The following is a 20926-nucleotide window of genomic DNA, read 5'->3' as shown; positions in this document are numbered from 1 at the left end:
TTTTTGATAAGGCCATTTTAAGTGGCTCTGTTTCTCATTCAAAGTCTATATATAGAACCACTTTTTTCTAGAGTAGTTTAAAGGTAAAAATAAAAAAATGACATTTGCCCTGTTTGGGGGGGAGAAATGCTACCTACTTGTGTCACCTTTTGCTGAACTGACTCACAGATAGACAATCCGTGGTTTAAATGCACATGATGAAATTACCTATATTTTCTACTGTTTAAATGTATAGAGGAAAAAAAAATACTAAGATACCTGTAACCCGCGTTAACGTCGGTGCTTCTTGTGAGTTTAGTTGTGGTTTCATCACAAGTCCAACAGTCTTAAGTGTCTCATGTTTTTCAAGAGAAGACTAAAAAATCAGTTTACTTGAACAATAGACAAAGCCTTTCATATTACTATAACAATTACTTTGTTCTTTTATTTCCCTCTTTTTTTAAGGAGTCCCTGTTTGCTAAATTTCTTGTTGGTTAATTAGCTATATAAAAATTCCTAAAAATATATATAAATATAAATATATCTATATATATATATATATAATGTCAGCTTGTGAAGCATCAATGTCATTATTATTTTATTTCTCTCGTGGGAAACAATATTTAGATGTGTTTTGTTGTTCGGCAAAATGTCTTATAAAGAAAAAAAGACAAGATCAGTGGAGTTTAGTGCCAAATTCTGAAGGTACTTCCTGCCTAGCGCGTCAGTGTATTCTTGTGAAATTATTTGATAACATGGGTATTTTATTATAAGTGTTTTGTATGGATCCCTCATATTTAAAAATATAGATTTAAAAAAGAGTTTGTTAACTTGCTATTCTGTGGTCTTGTTGCCTGAAAATGTCATGTTTGCTTTTTTTCTTTGTAAAGATGTTAAAAAAAAGTGCCCATGTGTCATATATATATATCTATATACACACACGCACACACACGGACACACACACACACTCTCGTGCAGACCTCACAGTTTACTTTGTTGCTGTGCATGAGAGCCCCTGAGAGTGAAAGCCTCCACAGCAACCGCTACTGCCCGCCAGCGTGCACACACACACTCACACGCACACAAACGAGAATCACGCACTGATATTTTTAGCCATTGTACAGCCGTTTTATTCATCAAAGCCTTACCACGAATCTTTGCACTCCTGTTCTCTCTCTATTAGTATCTCGCACACACAGACATCAGGCTTCGGTATATATATTGATTGTTTCTCTCGCACGCTATCCCAAAAACTGAGGTGAGACTCGTACGCGAAGCCTTATTTCTCCAAATCCTCTTACCCCTTTCGTTAGGTTTTTAAAAAAACATCTCTGAGTTGTAGCCCAGCGTCGTTTCGGGATCGCTACTTTTCCCGTGTATCACCTCAGATGAGCGCGCTCCCTTTCATGATGTAAGCACAGGGCAAGACTCGCTCGTTCAGGCCTCGATCTTTTGAGGAATAAGCACACGCAGCCGTTGGGACGGTCCGGATGCAAGTTCTTACTCGTTTTGGTTTCGTCGCTCTGATTAACTTATCCTTTGATTGTTTTCTAAATGGTTGTGAGACTTCTCCATCATGTGAGTCTTGTCGTGTAATGGGCCAAAATCATGTTGAGATGCCAAAGTGTGTTATTGACATTCTCATAGTCGAGCCGTTTACATGGCACAGTGTTGTCAGTCTATTCAACTGCCCCCCTTCCCCCTCCCTGAAAGCCTAGTTTACGGTCTGCAAAAAAAAAAAAAGGCAGCATTATTTTCTACAGAAGCTCACCAGTCGCCTTAACCAGGGAGCGTTGTATCAGTATTATAAGACTAGAAGATGTTGTCAGTCAGTCCGTGATTTGTGCCAAGTCCAGGTTCACTTCTATGTACAGTTAACCTCCCACTTGTCCAAAGTCTGGATTTCGCTCTTCCGCCATTTTCATCCAATGGGCCGGAGCAGGAAGGCTGAAATGGCTGTTTGTCCTCGCGGTGAATAAGCAGAGAAAACGAGTGCATCTGTTTGGGAGGACGCCGCTCGCTGTCTGGTTGTTGTCTCCCAGGCTAACCGGGGTTATTAGAAGCAGGGCGATGTGGAGAGACGCCTTATTGGAATCGCGGCAGGGGAAATAAAGCGCTCGTCGGCTGCAGAGGAAGGGTCACGTCCGCAGGTCCACACAGGCAAAACAACCGCCGCAGCCGAGATGAAGGCAATACAGCTTTCATTATCCTCGCAAAGACCGAACCCAATACCAAACTTTATCTGATCTCATGGAGGGAGGCAAGCAGACTTATTCCTTAATGCAGTACACACATGAGCAGTGCCACAAACAGCCATAACTACCTGTACGAAAGCTGGGCCGCAGGAGTCCCAGTCCAATCAGTGTTAACGGACCAGTTTTCTGACCAGCGTGCGTCAGATTCACGTTGTAACCGCTGCAAAGTCAAAATATTTACAATCCTATACGATTGCACATTCACACCTTCACACCTCACTCTCGCACAACTCGTATTTGTTACGTGTGGAGGCTACACTGTCGTAAGCGTTCGAGTCAACTTCGCTGCACCGCGGCCGTCCAAGACATTTCTAACTGTCCCAAAAAAAAACATGTCGTAAAATCGCCAAATCACACCGAGTTGCACACAGCCTGAAGTCGCACAGTCTAGCGTGAAGCATCTTTGTCTTTGTTTCAATGTCGAAGCACAAGAGGGTCGTGGAAACCGAGTTTCTGTCGAGCGGCTCACCTCAGGGGCTGTCATCGCCGATGCTTGTTGTAATCTTTCTATCTCGTCACTGTTCACTTCTCTGTTCTCCTTCTTTCTTAATTATCTTAAGTGCTATTTATCAAACAATGAAATCAGAAAGGAAAAAAAAATTGAACTTGTCGTTTCTTTGCATTATGGCTTATGTCAAATTTTGTGTGTTCTCTCTTTCCGTGCCGTAAAAAAAAAGAGCTTGTTGTCTGTAGAAATTATCCAATTCTTTTTTGTGTTTTTTTTCTTGTTTCTGTTACTTTTAATTCTCAAAAAATGGTTTTCAGTAGTTTCAGAGTTATTGTCTTGAGAGAAGCCAAAGTTAATGCATTTCAGTGGATCCTGTAAGCGTGATGTATGTTTGTTTGACAACACTTCGAAAATCTGTCACTGGATGGGATTTAAAAAGTACAAAAAATGCAGGCTTTCCTATTTCTACAACTGATTGTACTTATGCATTTTGTACCAGTGGAATTTTTTATACTGGAGATTAAAGGATACAACAAAAAAATCTTAGAAAAAAACTCTGTCTGGCCTGGTGGTGTGGCCTGACCCTGACTGGTCCCCGAGTATGATTTCTAGCTGGCATCAAGAAAGTTGGCTTTTGATATAAGATTTTCTAGAAGATCTTTGGCTTTATTTCTTTCACTTCTTTTTCCTCACTTGAGTGTTGTTCTTTCTTTCTTTCTTTCTTTCTACCTTTCTTTTTTGATTCGTTCTTTCTTTATTTTCTCAAAAAAGGGTAGGTGAGTGTCAGATCTTTCATTTTTGCTTTATAAATAGTTCTAGCAAGTTTGTCTATACAACAGCGGTAAGTTTCATTTGACTTCTGTATTGTGCCGTCTACACGATAAGACAATTATAGAAAAAGAAGGAATAGAAATATTTAGTCACCTTCAGTGGATTAATGTATTAGTTTAATAAAGAGATCAACTAATTAGAAATCTTTTGCTTTTAGCTGTTTAGATTTTTCCGGTTTCTCTGTCCTTCTCTGTGAACTAACTGTGTAGCTGAAGCAGTCAGAATTATTTTTGTAAACGTATGTTCTTGTGTGATGCAGTTTTTTGCTTCTGTCTCCTATATTAAACCATTTTTCCTAATACTTGTCTCTCTCTGTGTTGTTATGTTCCAGTGGCTGTCTGATGTCGTACTGTTTCACGACCTCCTCCCCGCCATTCGTTCATTTTCTATCTCTCTCTCTTCCTCTTCTCAGTCTCTCTCTCTCTCTCTTCCTCTCTGTCACCTTCATGTCTGTGTTTTTGTTTTTACCACATAGTGCAGTTAACTCCATTCCCAGCGACAACTCACTGTGCTGTTCTCACTAAACATAGTAAATATACATCGAGGTGTTATGTATGTATATTACTGTGTAGCCCAAGTTCCTGCGTGACAGTCGACAAAAAAACTAAATATGACGCAAACAATAAGAAGCACATTAGCTTTGATTAGAAAAACTGTTTGTTTTTTTCTAATTTGGCATTTTGGGAAAAATATAAGTTTTTCTTTAGAGGGTAGTTCAGGGACGACTTGGCTAACTAGCGCATTTCAGTAGCTAGCAGGCTAACACTCTGGCTAGCACTAGTCAGTCATGTTAGCTTATAAATGTACTGTATCGTGATATTTATAACTAGCATTTATAATGCTAACCGTCAGTTTGCTAGTGCACTGAGCTGAAAGCTAGTAACCTTAAGTCAGTACGCTAGTTTTAAACACTTACCAAATTTTACATCTTCAGTAAACGTTTTCAAAATTTTTGTCGTAGATGATAACTCCTTTTTTAAGGATAGTTTAAATAGAAGATGGTTGTAGCCGTGCTAGCTTCCTCTGATTGGTGTTCCTGAGTCTGAGAGTCACTACAGCTGGTAAAGAAAAGATCCGACTCGCAACTCAATGTAAACAACAAATTTTTGTGTTTTTTTCGAGTTTGCGTAGATTCAAACACGTAAAATATGACATGTAGGTTTTAGAGCTTTAGAGAGGCTGGGAGGCAGATTTTGTCAAGTCAGCTGTTTCCTCCTGTTGCAGTGTTTATGCTATGCTAAGCTAAGCTAATAGCTTAGCAATAGCTTAGAATAAATTTCCCAAAATGTGGAAATTATTTTACCCTCAAGTAGATATTTCTTATTTTGATTCATTATTTGCTTAAATCCAGCTGGGAAATTTTACTTTTTTTAAAAAAGTGTCCATCACTCATAGTGAAATTGGCTTCCGATTAGAGGGCGGACTCTTGGCCGCTCTGGGTTCGATCCCCGTCCTTCCTGTGCTGTCCGCTGTCCTGGGCGAGGCCTGTCCACTGTGTGTCCACTCTCTGTGTCCGATCCACTCCCGTACTGTCTCACCGTCACAACTGTATCCCCGTAGAGAGAGAGAGAGGAAAGAGAAGTCAAAGGTCAAAGTTTCCACCTTTCATTCACAGAAGTGCTGCTTTTCTACCACTGGTTGAAATTTATCACGCAGGAATTGTTGTTGGACTGTGTAACTTGTGAATTGTAAAAAGATCGACAGATTCTGTCTTTTTAAAACGAAGGCTTCAACCTGCACAAAACTTTTTTATCTTTACGACATTCTGTGCTCTCTGGCCCATCACGGCATCTTTTCCTTTCATCGCTGCACCAAGTCCAACAAGTCGGTTATTAAATATTGATTCTGGGTTCGGGCGAGCGCACAATAAACCTCCATTATTGTCGACGTGTGGCCTGTAATTCAAGAAAATGTCTGCGGCTCAAGATTTTTTATTTTTGCTCTTTGGGTTTTATTCCCTCCCATAGAGTCATTTTTAAAACATGGAAGCAGCCGGTGAGGGAAGGTTGTAGGCTTCATGCCGGTGTGTGTGTGTGTGTGTTTTCCAAGCAAAGTTTAAATGAAGGTTACACACACAACTCTGAGAAGCCTCAAAATGTTTTGCTGTGGATAAGGTGAGTGATGACGACGCTCGCTGCATCAGCTGTTACCAGGAGGCCTCGAAACTCAAGGTAAGGTCCGCACCGGGTTCCAGGTAAACAGAGATTTCTCGAGTGTAGATGTCTGAAGAAGAATTTTGCAACTGGCAGCGCTCGGTTTCTTTCAGTCCGAACACTTTGAAGAGCAGAAGGTGTCAAGGATTCACACGACTTTTCCTTTTTTGTGTCCTTCTCCGGATTGAAAAGCTTCTGAAGCAGCATTTGGGCCGTGCAACATTATGATTCTGCTTTTTTAAAGGAGAACATTTGCGTTGCATAAAACTGTGCTTACAACTAGAATTAAGAATTAAGAAGTGGAGATCTGTCATGAAGGACACTAGATTTAGTTTTTTTTTGGGGGGGGGTGGGGGTTAAATCTCCATGTCACACAACAAAGATTTGCTTTTTTTTAAATATTTCTCTTTATGCCAATGCTGGAGAACACACGATGAAAGCTCTCAGCTGCACAGTGTGAAGAACACACGAGTAAATGAATCCAAATAGACGTGAGTATTTATAGTGAGTAGACGGCAGTGGATCAATAGACCAAACACAAAGACACTGTGTGCAGATGAAAATAGGGTCACGCTCAATGAAATAACCCGACAACGGGGATGTTTTTGGAAAACACGGAGAGCGCTGTGACTAATTCAGGTCATGTAGCTGCTGTGGTTTGGATGCAGGTGAAACAAAGCAGATGAATGCATTATGCAGCTGAGTAGGAGGCTATACGGTACCACTCTGTGATTTATTTTGTAAAAAGATATACAAGACGCTCTTAACCACCAAACCACAGAGCTGCTCGATTATTCACATCTTCTGGAGAGGCAGTGGAGAAGCGAGGCGTGCCGCAGGGGGCCGAGGAACACGTTCACATCAGCGCTCAATCCGTCACATTCTCCACGGACACGTGGAAACTTCCTCCCGTGAGGGAGTCGCCACAAAGCAGCAGAGGGAGTGGGCTGCGGAACAGGATGAGAGGAGGATTTGAGATGTGAGCTGCCAGCACAGAATGTTCCTCTGCCCCATCATCCCCGATGGGAGGTTCCCCACAGCGGGGTCAAAGGTCACATGAGGTTTGAAACTAAAAACCCTAGTTTCACAGGGTTTGAGTGCAGGAGATGAGCTATTTGCTTTTTGGTCACAATAAGTCTGATTCCAGCTTTTCACACAAGGACACAATTTATTCAGGAGAGAAAAGCTGATTTCAGTATGTTTAAGTTACTCAGATCCATTGAAATGACAATAATAAATAGTCATGTGAGATTAATAATAATTCCTGTTTTAATCATGAAGAAGATGAACCAGAAAAAATGATTGTATTTAATTGTGTTGCTGCAACTTTGTGTCAATCAGAAAATCATGAATTACAACATTATGAGGAATTTTGATTTATATGATACTGGAACTTTATTGACCATTAAAATACAAATACCAAAATGCAGGAACATTTTAAATTCAATGTTTTAATAATAGACGGTTTATAGAGATGAGAGACATGACAGTTCCCACAAGTGAGGCCAAAACATCTTTATTGCCACCTGGTGGCTGACTGCAGTACAGGTCATAAAACACAATCTCTGCATGTAAACAGATGGAACAAATAAAAAAGTCAAATAAATGTTAATCAAAGATGGTTTCTGTCATTTTAGGTCGTTTTATCACACTGATGTATTTTCATGTGTTCACATTTCTGACAAGTTTGGTTCTGATGTGGAAATGGTGTGATTTAAAATAAAAAATGTAATTAATTAAAACATCTTGGATACATCCCTTAATCTGCATCGTCTCCTCAGGACCAGGCCTCGTCCCTCCACCCAGACTGATGGTTCTTGGTTTTCATTTTGTCAGTGAATCCGTTTTCATCTGTTTTGTGTTTGGGTCGTTTTGAGCTGATTAACATCAGCTGCAACTTTCAAGGAGCGAAACTTTCTCGCTCCTGAATTCACTTTGCCTTGGAGAGGGTACGACGACTGAGATTCCAAATGGAGCCTCTCCTCTGCATGCAGGTAATTAAATTATAGTGTTGATCAAAGGGAGGCCGCGGAGAGTTCCTCTTCTCCTTCTCTCTCCTTCTCCTCATGCGTCCCTTTGAAGAAATGAAGTGACTCATTCTCCCTTTGTTAGACAAAATATTCACTGCATTGTTATGCTTATGCAACGCTCGGGCTCGATGGCGGTGCACAGACTAACCACAGAGATGTGTTAAACACAGCCAGAGGACCTGATGTGTTCAGCTCAGTGATACGATGCTGCCATCTTGTGATGGAGGAGGAAACAAACCCTGATGCTGTGACCGAGGGAGACACAAGTCTTTAAACCAGAAGTAAGAGGCGAACTGCAATGATTTCCACTCCACAGACTAAATAAAGACAAAGGACACGTCTCCAAGTCCTCCTGCTGCCCAGGAAGAGTCAGTCTCAGGTGTCAATCATCATGTCTCAGCCCATTGTCATTCAGTATCATCAAATAAAAACCAAACATGAATATTTAAACATACGTCAGTATGATACTTCAAATAACAGAAATCTTCTTCATCTTTGATAAAATTTAATTTTACTTTTTGTTTCGTCCATGTCCCATCTAATAACGTGGAGGGGGGTGGCCTGTACGTTAGCCAGCCACCAGGGGGAGGCCGAGACACTTTGGCTTCACTCTTGTCGTCCATCTTTATTTACAGTCTATGTGCAAGACATCAATCTGCATATAGTGAGAGTACTGACGACAAATTATAATACCAAAACAAAGTACAAGTACACACAACAGCCTCCTCATAGCAACCTGTCTCTTCATTTACTGCTCGGATGTGATAAAATTGAGGCCAAGATGTCAGACCTTTTATTTAAGATCATATACTGAAGGTCATTTGACACATTCTGTGCTCACGCTCATGTTTGTGTGTCCCCACAGTGTGTAGTTGTGTCGAGCACTTGCAGGTGGAACGGATGTAGAATTTGTTGCAAACTGCGGCGCCACAATCAGCAGCTTAATAGGCCGTGAAATCAACACTCGCAGTGGGGGGGAGCCAGAGTCACGTCCCTCTACTTGTCCCCTCAACGCGGTCATGTGACACATTAGGGGAACAAACAGGCCGTAACGCCTGGAGCTAACAAGGTAAGTGGTGCAGGTCTGCAGCGCCGTCAAATACTGGACCATAAAACATGTAACACAATCAGCTGATGAGCTGCTGGCTGCAGGACACTGAGGTTTACTGACTACACACACACAAACACACACACACATAGCTGGGTTGTGTGTTCCACTGTTTACTCTCCCTCCTCAGAGTTCACCTGACGGACGTGTCCAATAAGTGGACGCAACATGCAGCAAATGGATAAATCAATCCGTGACTTGGATAGAGACTGACATCGTCTGGGGGAAGTCAATAACGCAGATGTAGGTAAACCAAACTCACCCTTTTCTAAAGGTTTGTTTACCTCCAACAAGCAAAAAGTGCCGAACACATTAACACAAAACTTGGTGGAAGGATGCAGCAGAAATAAGTCACAAAATTTTGCTGCAGATTTGGAACAAAATCTGAATCTAATGGATGTAAATGTGGTTTTATACGGTGACTGTCGGGCCCGACTGGTGGAGCTCTGCCATTCTAGTTGATTTTCAAAACAGAAATAAGAACCTGCTCCTTCCTGTGTGTTCCTGCCACATCTCAGCAGCATGAAATGCGCATTTTTCACTGCACACTGAAGGAAGCCAAATTAAATTTTCATTGCATATAATCTGCAGGTTGCAGGAAGCCTTATTTAAAACAGTTGAACTCCTGTGAAATCCAGAGTTGGTCTTTTTATAGTGACTGGTGGGATAAGAATAAATGAATTGGAACCCGTTTTAAACACATATCTGCCAGATTTTAAATACATCTGGAGGCCGGAGCTGCCAATAAGATTCCTCCTGTGACTGTCCCTTTTTTTAACTTCTCCTATTCCCTTCATATTTATATTGCTTGAATCCTGCAAAAATAAAAGCCAGAAGTGTGGAGATCTTTTAAAGTAGAAACATGATGAGGAAGACTCTGCTTTTCTTTCCTGTTGACACTCAGACGCTGCATCTGATCTCCATCTTTCTCCTTCTCTTTCCTTCTCGTGTCCACTCACACTCTTTTTCCAGTAGCCACATATAATATATAATATGGAGCTTTTACCCATAATCCCTTTCTGCCTGTAGAGGTCAGTGTGAACGTACAGAAGCTGAGGTCAGTAAACTCCATGTGTATAATTCAGTGCAGCTTGACTGAATTGAATGAGGCTTTTTGGCTGAGATATACTCTTCACTTTATAAACCACTGTTGTTCCTTTATGTGTTTATTTAGTATAAACTGAATATTAGAGACTATAGATTCCACTGATTCCAGGCTTACATTTTTTTATTGCATATAAGCTCCTATAATAAGTGATGCACGTCCATATGAATGACTTCATTTCATTGGCAGGTTTCTCTCACACACAGGAGGCTCAAAATAAACACAAACGAGACTCCCCAGTGAAATTAAGATATGTAACTTTCCTATGTGTCACAAATAACATATTAACAACCGTACAAAACTGAAAAAGCTTCATGTGGCAGATAATGGTGCAATGCTTAAATGATTTTAGTCTATAGCAACGTCCTCACCTCTAATGCTGTGTTTATGTTTACACTTATGTATTGTTTATGTATGTAAGCGACATGTATTCAAATCTGTGTGAGGATGATGGTTCTCTACCATTTGCACATTGAAGTTACGTATAGTTTGTTAGCATTTGTCCATTTGCGTGAGTAGCCTACAATTAACACCAATTCAAATTCCTTGTGTGTGAACACATACATGGTAAATAGAGCTGATTCTGATTATCTGACTTAAATGAAAGATTTCCTGTGGGGCTGCGTGTGGAAATGTCTGACAGCCGCAGAAGACGTGACATGTGCAAAAAATAACAATAAAATACAGATATCGTGTGATGTAAAGTAAATGGTAATGGTTCTGTATTTATACAAAGTGGTGCCTGAGATGTGGGAGAAACTCCGGAGACTTTATGACTTACTCATTTTGTTTTGGAAACACAAAGTACTTTAATCCCAGCAGATGTGTAAAGTCTAAATTGTGGTTGTTGTGTTTCCATATTAAGACAAGTTGTTAAAGCGGTTTATTGTTGCTGGTTTAATAATAATTACCGTAATAAAGCGTGTTTGGTGCTTGAGGAGCACTGAGCCTCCTGCAGCCGGTGACATGAGCCCGGAGCCCGGCGGGCGGCGCAGTGTCTACCTGAGCTCCTCTCACACACACACACACACACACACACACACACACACACACACACACACACACACACACACACCGACTCACACACACACACACACAGGCAGAGTTTGAGAAGTGCTCCGGACTTCCTGGTTACGGGACCATGGACGTTCCCTGCTCCGCTTCGTCCCGGGAGACCCCCGCAGCGATGTGACCGAGGAGGAGGACCGGCGAGCGGACAGAGAAGGTGAGGGCTCCCAGTGGGGGGGTCGGTGCTCGTCGGTAACTTACCGGAGGGGGTGGGGGTGGAAACGGTACCCGCCGCGGTGTCATTAACGGGGCTCTTCCCGAAGTGACGTCCCAACATGGCGCCGACGGCTCTTCTGATCTCCCCCCGGCGCCAAACGCATCGAGCTCGTTCTACGTTTAGCTAACTGAAGCTACGCGTTGTTTTGTATTATTGTAAACTTTGCGCTTTATTTGTATTAATTGAGGCCTACGCAGCTTTGGAGCTAGCGCAGCACATCAGAGGCACTTCCGTTTTCCTCCTACACAGTAAAAGTCTTTATTTACATGCAGCCAAGGGGTGATCGTGGACCCGAGCTTATGGATAAATTGTGTTATTAATATGTATATAGTTTAAGCTAAAGTGCACATTTGTTAATAATTGTATAGAGTACTGGGACACTTGAGTATAGCAGTCATGCATTACTTTGAAAGATAATAATAAAAGGCTCTTCAAAAGTTTTAATTGAGTTGGTATTTAATCTATCTCAGAGAGGGGTTTATTCACCTTTATGATCTTTTTTGGAGGATTAACTATGTGACGCTGTTGAATTGTAGGTGTTCCTATTATTTGGATTGCCTTATTTATATCGGTGAGGTTGTAAATCGTCACCACATTTGAAATCATTCTATATAAAAAACAATTTTTATCATTTAACCCTTAAAGATTTATGCTAAAGTGCATTTTCTTGTATGTTTGTATAAAGCAGCTCTACTAAATCAGTGTTTTATTTTGAATGTTGAAACGCTGTAGTCCCGGTGTTATTTTGGCGGATTGCTGCAGCTCTGATGTGACCGAACCTCCCGCAGCGGAATCAATGAGGCCGGTGCACAAACCTCAGCCTCTGATTGGCTGTCACCGCGAGCACCGAGGCTCCTGATTGGCTGTGGCGGCCTGTCACTCACTTTGATGAGCTCGGAGCTGCAGCTTCATTTTTTACAAGAATCAGTTGTTTACGTTTAAAAACAACAACAACACGATCGTGCACGCAGGCAGCGGCGCGTGCACGTGTGTTTGTTTAGTGCTCGTGTTTGATTTAAGTTGAGCAGCGCGTGCAGTTTCCTTTAAACAAGGTGCATCAAGTTCAACATGTCAGGAATAACGGATGTAAGGCTGTCAGTTATTCAAAATAAAAGCATGAAAATAATATTTTATAAATGCATATGGTGAATGTCTTTATCGCGTAAAGTAACAAATATAAAATCCTTGTGTTAGAGTCTCCAAAACACTTCTGGACTTTCAGAGGTATACAGCATTGAAGCCAAATCCTATTCAGTTGAGAAATGTCCACTGTTACGACCCCACAGGAGAAGTAATCTAATTTTACAGTTATATAATAATAACAATATCCTTATGGCCTTCTTAAAGAGAATGGAGCATTTTATTTTGAAAATGGTGGTAGGAAGTCGTATTTTCTGAATGCAGGTGTCTTGACAGCAGTGAGTCTTTCAATCCTTCCTATCCCACTTCAGGATAATGCGGCTTAAAGCAGACAGGAGCTTTTCAGTTTGAAAACACAAGGTGTTTACAGTAGTAGTGTGTGTGTGTGTTTGTGTGTGTGTGTTTGTGCTACTGTGACTGCACGAGCTTTAACACACTTACAACCTTTAAACTCGAGGGTTCGATGAAGTGGAGGCAGAGCTTTGACTTTCAGTTTCCTGGAAAACAACCAGAAGCTGAGACAAATTCATCAGAAACATTATAAATGTCTTCTTCTGCAGGCCGGGCGGCTCTGGTTCTAACAGCTGTGGTTAAAGTTTGAGTGTCATGGCCGCAGTGAAACAAGCTGCATGTCAGGATGTGTCAGGGTCAGGCTATTTGCCTCATCAGCTTTTATTTGAAGCCATTGTGTCTCTGCTGCTGAATCGCTTCTTTGGGATCAGCTCTTTCCCGGCTCTCATGCAAAGTAGAGACAGAGAGCAAAGCGTCCGGTCGCTCCACTGTAACATCGACTTTCATCCACAGAGCCTGTGATATGAAAGAAGGATAAATACAGAAACCTGCAGACGTTAGGCTTTAAACAGCTTTATTTTCGTATTTTAAACATGACATTAATCCGAGTTGGAACTTTCATTTCACAGTCCTGCTCCTTCATTTCCTGCATTTTTTTATTTGTTTGGATACAGAAACGTGTTCTAACGCACACAAGGATCCAAACTGTCCGCCCTTAGTCCGTCCATCGTCTTATTCCACACTTCCCTCTCCCCACTCCCTCTTTCCACCTCTTCCTGGTGGATCCCGAGGTTTTCTCAGGCCTGATGAGATATGAAGTCCCTCCAGCGAGTTCTGGGTCTCCTCCCGGCTGTGCGTGCCCCTTAGACCTCAAATGGTAGGAGCCCAGGAAGCGTCCAGATAAAATGTCCTTCCAGAAGTCTGAACTCCTAAATCCTTTCCCTCAGGCTTACCCCAGACACCTGACGGGGGAAACTAATTTCATCTGTTGTATCCTCAACCTCGTTCTTTTGGTTGCTACCCAGAGCTCACGGCTGTAGGTGAGGGTTCATATCGACTGTGAAGCTCCTTCTTCCTGCAGCTGTCTGGTGCAACGCCTGCACTCCTGCTGACGCCGCATCCCGCCTGTCCTCCTCTTCCTGCACAGACTTGACTTGCACAGCTCTGTTCCCAGATGCCCCCTCACAGCGGGTGATGGGTCCATGTTTTTCTTTCGGGCAGGGCCCCATGAGCCAGGCTCTGGCTCCAGGGCGGGCCCTGGTTTCCCTGCAGCTCATCACGTCTTCAAGCTTCAGTAGCGTAGACGCTTGTTGCTGCCGCGTTTTGAGGTTAAAGGTCAGATAAGTCATCGAGCACCATTGTCAACACTTGACCTTTTTTACACAGAACCTCCCGCTGACTTTTATCCAGTCGCTGCTCTGTGACATTTTCAAGACCTTTGAGTGTGACGGGACATTTTCGCTCTGCTATTAACAGAATTTTCTTCATACAACATTTCATCATCAGAACTGTCACAAGATGCTTTTACTCGCATTACACCACCACAGGCGTCTGTAGCTGCAACTACAACTAACATTTATTTCCATATTTCACAGAAAAGAACGTTGAAACTAGTGTTGTTTGGTGTATTTGCGTTAACGTGATTTAGCTTAACTGAACTAACTCTGAGTTATTGTACTTTAATGGCCTTAATTATCACTTTTAAGCATGTCTGCTCTTGCAAGAAATATGGTTTTGTGCAAGCTTTGTTTCAGTTTGGACCTAAATCCATTTCCAAAGGAATCGTTCAACATTTGGCCAAGTTTGATAAACAGATTGATACCTCTCCCAAATCTCTGCAAGAAAGCTCTGCTGTTTCCTGAAATGTGGAACTGTCCCTTTAAAAACACCAAACAGGAATCTAACCTTACACGTTCCTGTGTAAAAGCTGCAGCTTTTGTGTAAATCTGCTAAGAAATTTCAGTTCAGTGCAGCAGAATGACTTCACAAGGCGGGCGGCCCACCCACATACCAGATGCAGTCCACGCACACAGACACACACACACACGATGGAGGGTTTCTGCATTCCCTCACTGCTGTCCAGGCCTTGGCACCGAGCTGCTGCCGCTGCCTGTCTTTATTGGCTGCTGATCTCCGCTGGCTCTGTCCTGCACTTTGTCTTTTAATGCCCAGCATCACACACACACACACACACACACACACACACACACACATACAAAACACAACACACACCACGAGATGCTGAGCTGCCCTCTGCCCGCTGTGTGTTTGTGTGAGGATCCCGGCTGCACTGGCTCCTGAACCTGCATCACATGTAACTAACCTCATGTCCAACAAACGCACCGCTGCTGTTAGGCCGGTCTGAGCTCATTGCGGTCGATACAGATAATTTTGGATAAATCTTCCTTCACCGCCCGTTCACAGTGTTTTTATTCATGTCGGTGTCGGTGGTTAATTCACCCCCGGAGACGTGTAACCAATCTCAGGTTACGTGGTTAATCTTTAACGCGGCGTAACAGTGGCTACACGTCCCTCACAGCTGCCGTCCTGCCGAGTTTACGGCCCCAGAACAAAAGAGGTTTTGTTTCTTGACTAACATGGAGGCTTGACACCGAAGCTGCCAATAATAATGATTGTTTTATGTTACCGACTGTGGAGGTGCCAGAGTATTCTAAAATAAACCAGTTTTATTACATGGACGGTGGGGATCATAATATTTATAATTAAATACAGGATTCTATTGGTGCAGTAATGTTTGGAAAAGTTCAGAATATAAACTTCGTGACTGTCAACTAGACGACACATAAAGAGTTCAGCTTGTGGCGGCAGCTGAGGTAAAACCTCCCTGTCCAGATGTTGATGCTGCTGTTTCTGCAGGATGTGGAAGAAGTTCTTCAGATCAACTTTAAGTTCATATACAGGATACATGCCACAGTTTACTGAGAGGCTGGACCCACCAGTTGGTTTCACTGGGAGTCGTTTGCTGGTCGTTGAGAGTAGTTGACCCACCCACCCCCAGAGGGGCTTGTGTCCTAAAGTGTGAATCGTACTGAAACTTTCTGCGGATGGAAGTCAGGACTGTGTGTGTTAGACCTCTGTTGGATGATGTGTTTACAGTGTTGTGTTGCCTCGGAGCAGAAACTAACAACGACAACAGGTTTTCATGACGTTTCAAACACACCTGACAGATTTGTGATCCAGGCCAAGTCTCGAATTGTGTAGCTGTGTGACTAAGTGATTAATTAACTTGTCATTTGAGAGTTATGTAAAAGAACAATGTGGTGGAAACATTGCAAACAAATGTAGTGTAATCGGATCATGATATTCTCCTTTTAATCGGTTTAAATGCTCCACAGAAACACATCAGAGAAAACAAATCCACCAGTAGCCGAGTGTTAGTCTAAATCTTTTAATAGACCAGTCAGAACGCTGGTCAGCCTCTGAACTGACCCCACCTCTAACGGTGTGTTTGATTGGCTGCCTCCAGTGCAGCTCGTTACTTTCAGTCCTCGCGACAGGCTGGTGTCCGAGCTCGGGACAGAGGCGGACATATGGTGGATCTAATCCCAGGTCACAGCTTGGAGGCTAAGACGTCTGCCGGGAACACTCTGAGATCTCACTTCCTGTCTGTCGCTGTTACACCTCTTCCATCCAACATTTAATCGAGGGGTGGAGCCTGGGTGGAGCGTGCAGGAGGCAGGACATCACGTTTATTTGTCTACTGAGTCACTGCAACACTTGGAATCTCCCCATCTTTCCAAGTTGACGTCTTCCACGTGTTTGGCTCCTCTTAATCACAATGTGATATTTTAATTCTTCCATTTTCACTTTTACTATAGGTAATAAAGTTCTGGGAAATGCCCTGAGCAACTGACTCGGACATTTGCGTTCTAACATACAGGCTCTTTGAAAAAATATTCCTTATCATTGTCATACCTTGAAGTGAAGTCAGAAAATTACATCCTTCAAAAATACATTTTCCGGAATATGTCCGATCCTAAAGCTTCTCTACATCCAAAAATCTATGTATGATCACACAGTAGGAATGACATCATCGTGAAGTCAGAGAATAACGTCATATTGTGGATTAAATCGTTAACTGACGCAAACCAACAAGATTAGAAACCAGATCAATAGCTCATTTTGATTAACCAATCATTCGTCATCTTACATAATCGCCCCTCGGATGCTTTCCATCGTCATTTCACTGTTTACGTAAGTCACCATCACGATCGATGATGAGAGTGATTTGTGAAGAATCTCACACTTTGCACTTGACCTTTTGTGAGGAGCTGGACGACGATCAAACCTCTGCTGCTCTTTAAACTCTGCCTTCTCAAACTGTCTGCAACCGACAGTAAATTCCCCGTGGCTGGTGACGGTAGAGAGACCGGGGCCCTGATGGCTGTATCAGCTCTCTCTCCCTCCAGCCTCACTGTGAGTGAATGAACCGGTGTTTCAGTTTGCTGCTCTGCTGCGTATTTGACTTTCCCTCTGCTGCCGAGGCGTTCTGCTGACCTGTGCTGCTTTTCGCTCGCAGCCCCCGGAGGATATTGGATCTCTCAGCATCTGCAGGAGTCGTGCTTGTGGCAACACGGGGAGAACTTAATTTCTACATCACCTGCATCATCCCCCCCCCCTTCTCCATCTTCCTGCCCCCCCTCAACCCTCTTCCTGCTGCTTCTGCCGCTGCAGCATCTGCAGAGTGATCAAATAACCCATTATTACCGCATACTATCATCCGATTACTGTTATTTAGTCCAACGACCCGGCTGATTGGGATGGATGGATTTTCATCACACACACACATACACAGACACACACTGTGAGGCTGCTCATTCACCCACTCTGTGCCTGGCTATTTCTGTCCCAGTGAAGAGGTTAATGCTAAAGCCCACATCCTCTAATCAACTCATTCGCACATTTCATATGCAATTTGTAGCTTTTGAAGAAACTGGGCCTCTTGCTTTCATCAATTTAGTTGTAAATGATTCTAGTACCTTCACCAAGGAGGTTCAGTTTTCTTCTGTTTGTTTGTTAGATAGCAGGATAACAAAAAACTAGTTGAGGGATGATCATGATACTTGGTGGAAGGATGTGGTGTATCTTACTGTAACATGAAATAGGATCCCAGTACTGTGACTGTCTTGAAGGAGCCTGAATAATTACTTTATTTTGTGAAAGAAAAGAAGAGAACCTCTCATTCTGTCGTTCTTCTTCACTGGAGATGAACAGACGTGATCTCATGCTTTTCTTTTGTCTCCCTCAGGTCATGAGTGCCTCTAGGAAAGACCCAGCGGAGAAGAACCTCACCTGTCCAAAGCCCCGCCCTACCTGGGCCTCACCCTGCCCCCCACCCCTCAACTCCCACCATGAGTAAGTCCCTGTTTTTATTCAGTTTTATTTTGAAAAACCAGCCGTTCACGTGTGCTTTTGTCGAGCTGCTTGTGTTGGAATCTGGACTTTAGTTTGTGTCTCTATTTTTTAAGTCAAACACTTGTTTGACGCTGATGTTCATTGCAGTATCTTCAGTGGTGGTTGTTGTTGGGAGATGTTTCAGTTTTCTAAAGCTGGATCGGTTACTGGAGGGTTAAAGGAGACGTATCATGTTTTTTTTGTGTTTCCGTAGTGTGTTAAAAAAGAACAGACAACGGAATTCAAGAGCTTTTGGTTATAACGGCCAACGTCGGTTTGCTCTAAACAAAAACCTGGTATTTCCTCAGCAGAATTTAAACCTTATCTCCCGTCTGCTGCTGCTCAACCCAGGCTCCACGACTCGCCTGGATTTTCCTGTTGTTGTGTTTGAGTCTGAATCAGATAATCTCCTCCTGCTTCTTCATATGTGAAAGATAAACCCCGGAGAAAATCTGGATTAAATTAAAATAATGACCCTGAATATGAGCAGAATATGTCTCCTCACAGATTAAGCTGAGTAGTTTTTGTGGATGGAGATTTTTCCTCCAGTGGTTGCTCGTGAACATTAAATAGATTTCAGATCGGCAGCTCAGTGGGAATACTCGTAGCACGAACACACTTCATTTGCACCTTCCTGCTCTTCCACCCCTGATGGCAGAAACATATGGCGCTCAGGAGAAGTGCTGCAACCCTCAGCACCTCATCACTCATCAGCCACACTGCAAAGCATGATGGGAGGGCAAATGTAGCAGGTTGTGGAGTCCATCCCATCTCCACCTTCACTATATCTGCTTGTGTGTGTGTGTGTTTGTCGGTGTGCTCCTGCACCACTGTATGTCACTGTGACTGTAATGGCTCGGCCTCACATGTCGGCTCAGTGTGAGTCACGCAGCGAGGCCAGACTGCAGCATAATGTCGTACATACATGTGTGTAGCGTCACACACGCACTGCACCAGAGGATCGGTTTCTGGGGTGTGTCCTGAACATGAAACTGGATCACATGGATGAAATCTGCATCACTAGTTTGAATATATTCCATAATCTGGTAAATATTTGCAAAAGTCACAGGTTGAATAATCCAATTAGTCTTTAGTTTTATTTTGTGTATCGCTACCTGAAGGTTCACTGACGGCGGAATATTCAACCTTTACATATTTTAATTTGATATTTCACGTGGATCTGTCACATCGTGGACAGGGAACTGATCCTATCTCTGTTTCCAACGCACCGGATCAGTGCATCACTAAATGTCACGTAGCCAGTGAGATTAAAGCTGAGATTATCGTCATTACATTAATGAAAGAGGCAGAAGTTTTTTTTTATCCTGTGAGCAGTTTATGTATGTTGTGATATCGTACCAGTCATGGAAATTCAATTGGGAAAGTGTTTATTTGCAAAATCAAATTTATTTTGATGACATTTTAAAACAGATACTTTTATATCTATATATATATTGAGGTTAATTGGCATCTATGTGATTGTGAGCATCGATGGTTGTTGTTTCTATCACAGACTGTGAATAACGCCCGATGATATCACAGCTCCTAAAAAGTAAAGCCAAAGCTCTTGATCGTCCCCTGGTGGTTTGCTGCAGCTTAGATTGTAAACCCCGGCCTCCTCCGTGTTAGTAGATGGGACATGGAAGAAAAATCCTTTGACATTGTTTTTTTATCCCAGGTCTTGGCTGAGCATGTGTGAATTATTAAGGTTCAGAAAGAAAGAACAGTGAGAAAGTGAGTTTATTTGTTCTTTGGTATCAGGCCTCCACTTGTTTCAGCTCTCTCCTCTCAGACCTCCTTGTTTTCTTTACCATTTAGCTCACTTCACAGATAAGGCTTGAGCGGGAGCCAGCGTTTCCTCCTGCCAGCGCTGTCGACTCCCGGTGTGCCGCTGGCGTCTGGTCTGCGGCGTTTCTCCGTGAGGCTGCAGATCTGTGTACCAGGGGGCAGGGACTGGGTTACCGGGGCAACCATGTGAGGTGTTTCCTGGAAGGAGATTGGATTAAGCACACGCTGTTGAAGGAGGTGGGGAGGGGGGGGGGGGTGCTGAGAGGTTTAACCCAATTACTGGCTTTGCCTTTACAGACTTTGTCAGCCGCACACACACACAAACAGGTGTGTGAGTGTGTGTTAGGTGGTTGGTCTGATTGATTGTGAGTGATGAAAATGGAGAAAAGGGTGATTGATGAGTATTGGTAAAAGCCCACCAGCAGCTCAGTGGTTTACGTGATACATTCTTCTGTGTGTGTGTGTGTTTGTTTGTGTTTGTGTGTCTGTGTTTTGCTGCTTTCCTGAAACTTTGTGTGGTTCTTCTTTTCTTAACCTAAATGTGCTTTGTAAGCAGCTGCCATTGTGTTTCATTATTCATCTGAACCTTTGATGGACTCACTCTCTCTGCCTGAGATGTTGATATCCAGAACTAATTATCCTAATTGCCCTCCTACCACACACACACATGACCGTCGACCCCGGGGCAGGGCGGGATGGCCTCCTCTAACGAGAGCCTTAACAAGGATGGATGAGTGTCTCCGGTCGGTGTGACTTTTAGTGGAATGGGAGGAAAACAAATGAGACAGAAGGAGAACAAGCTCCAGAGAACCCTTTTAGATTTGGTTAAACTCACAGAAGAGCTGGTTAGATTCTGTTGGTCGAAGGTGAAGGTCATTCTGACTCCACAAAATGCTTCTTTCCCCTTGTGACCGTCTTATCTTAACACAACCTTGAAAAAATCCTTTCAAATGTGACACAAACGTTCACTGGGACTCGCAGATGAACTGTTTAGATTGTGCGACTGCATGCGAGTCTGAAACTGTACTGGACTGCAGCACCGTAATTCTGGTAAAGGAAAACAATTAGTGCTTGGCTGAAAATCTAAATTATTCCATA

At 42.9% G+C, this 20926-nt stretch overlaps 1 protein-coding gene across 1 annotated transcript in view; it reads left to right on the top strand.

The window, feature by feature from the left end:
• The first annotated feature begins 11019 nt into the window (after positions 1-11019).
• The window catches only part of usp6nl (USP6 N-terminal like), a 50621-nt gene continuing 40714 nt past the window's right edge, over positions 11020-20926 (top strand). The window contains exons 1-2 of the mRNA XM_061080371.1: positions 11020-11134; positions 17895-18001. Coding sequence (XP_060936354.1) covers positions 17998-18001 — 4 coding nt within the window. The 5' untranslated portion in view covers positions 11020-11134; positions 17895-17997. The remainder of the gene's footprint in view (positions 11135-17894; positions 18002-20926) is intronic.

Source organism: Limanda limanda, chromosome 1 (genome assembly GCF_963576545.1).
Source record: "Limanda limanda chromosome 1, fLimLim1.1, whole genome shotgun sequence".
NCBI classification, from domain to species: Eukaryota; Metazoa; Chordata; class Actinopteri; order Pleuronectiformes; family Pleuronectidae; genus Limanda; species Limanda limanda.
The sequence above is the reverse complement of the archived record's forward strand: the minus strand, read 5'-3'. Positions and strand labels throughout refer to the sequence as shown.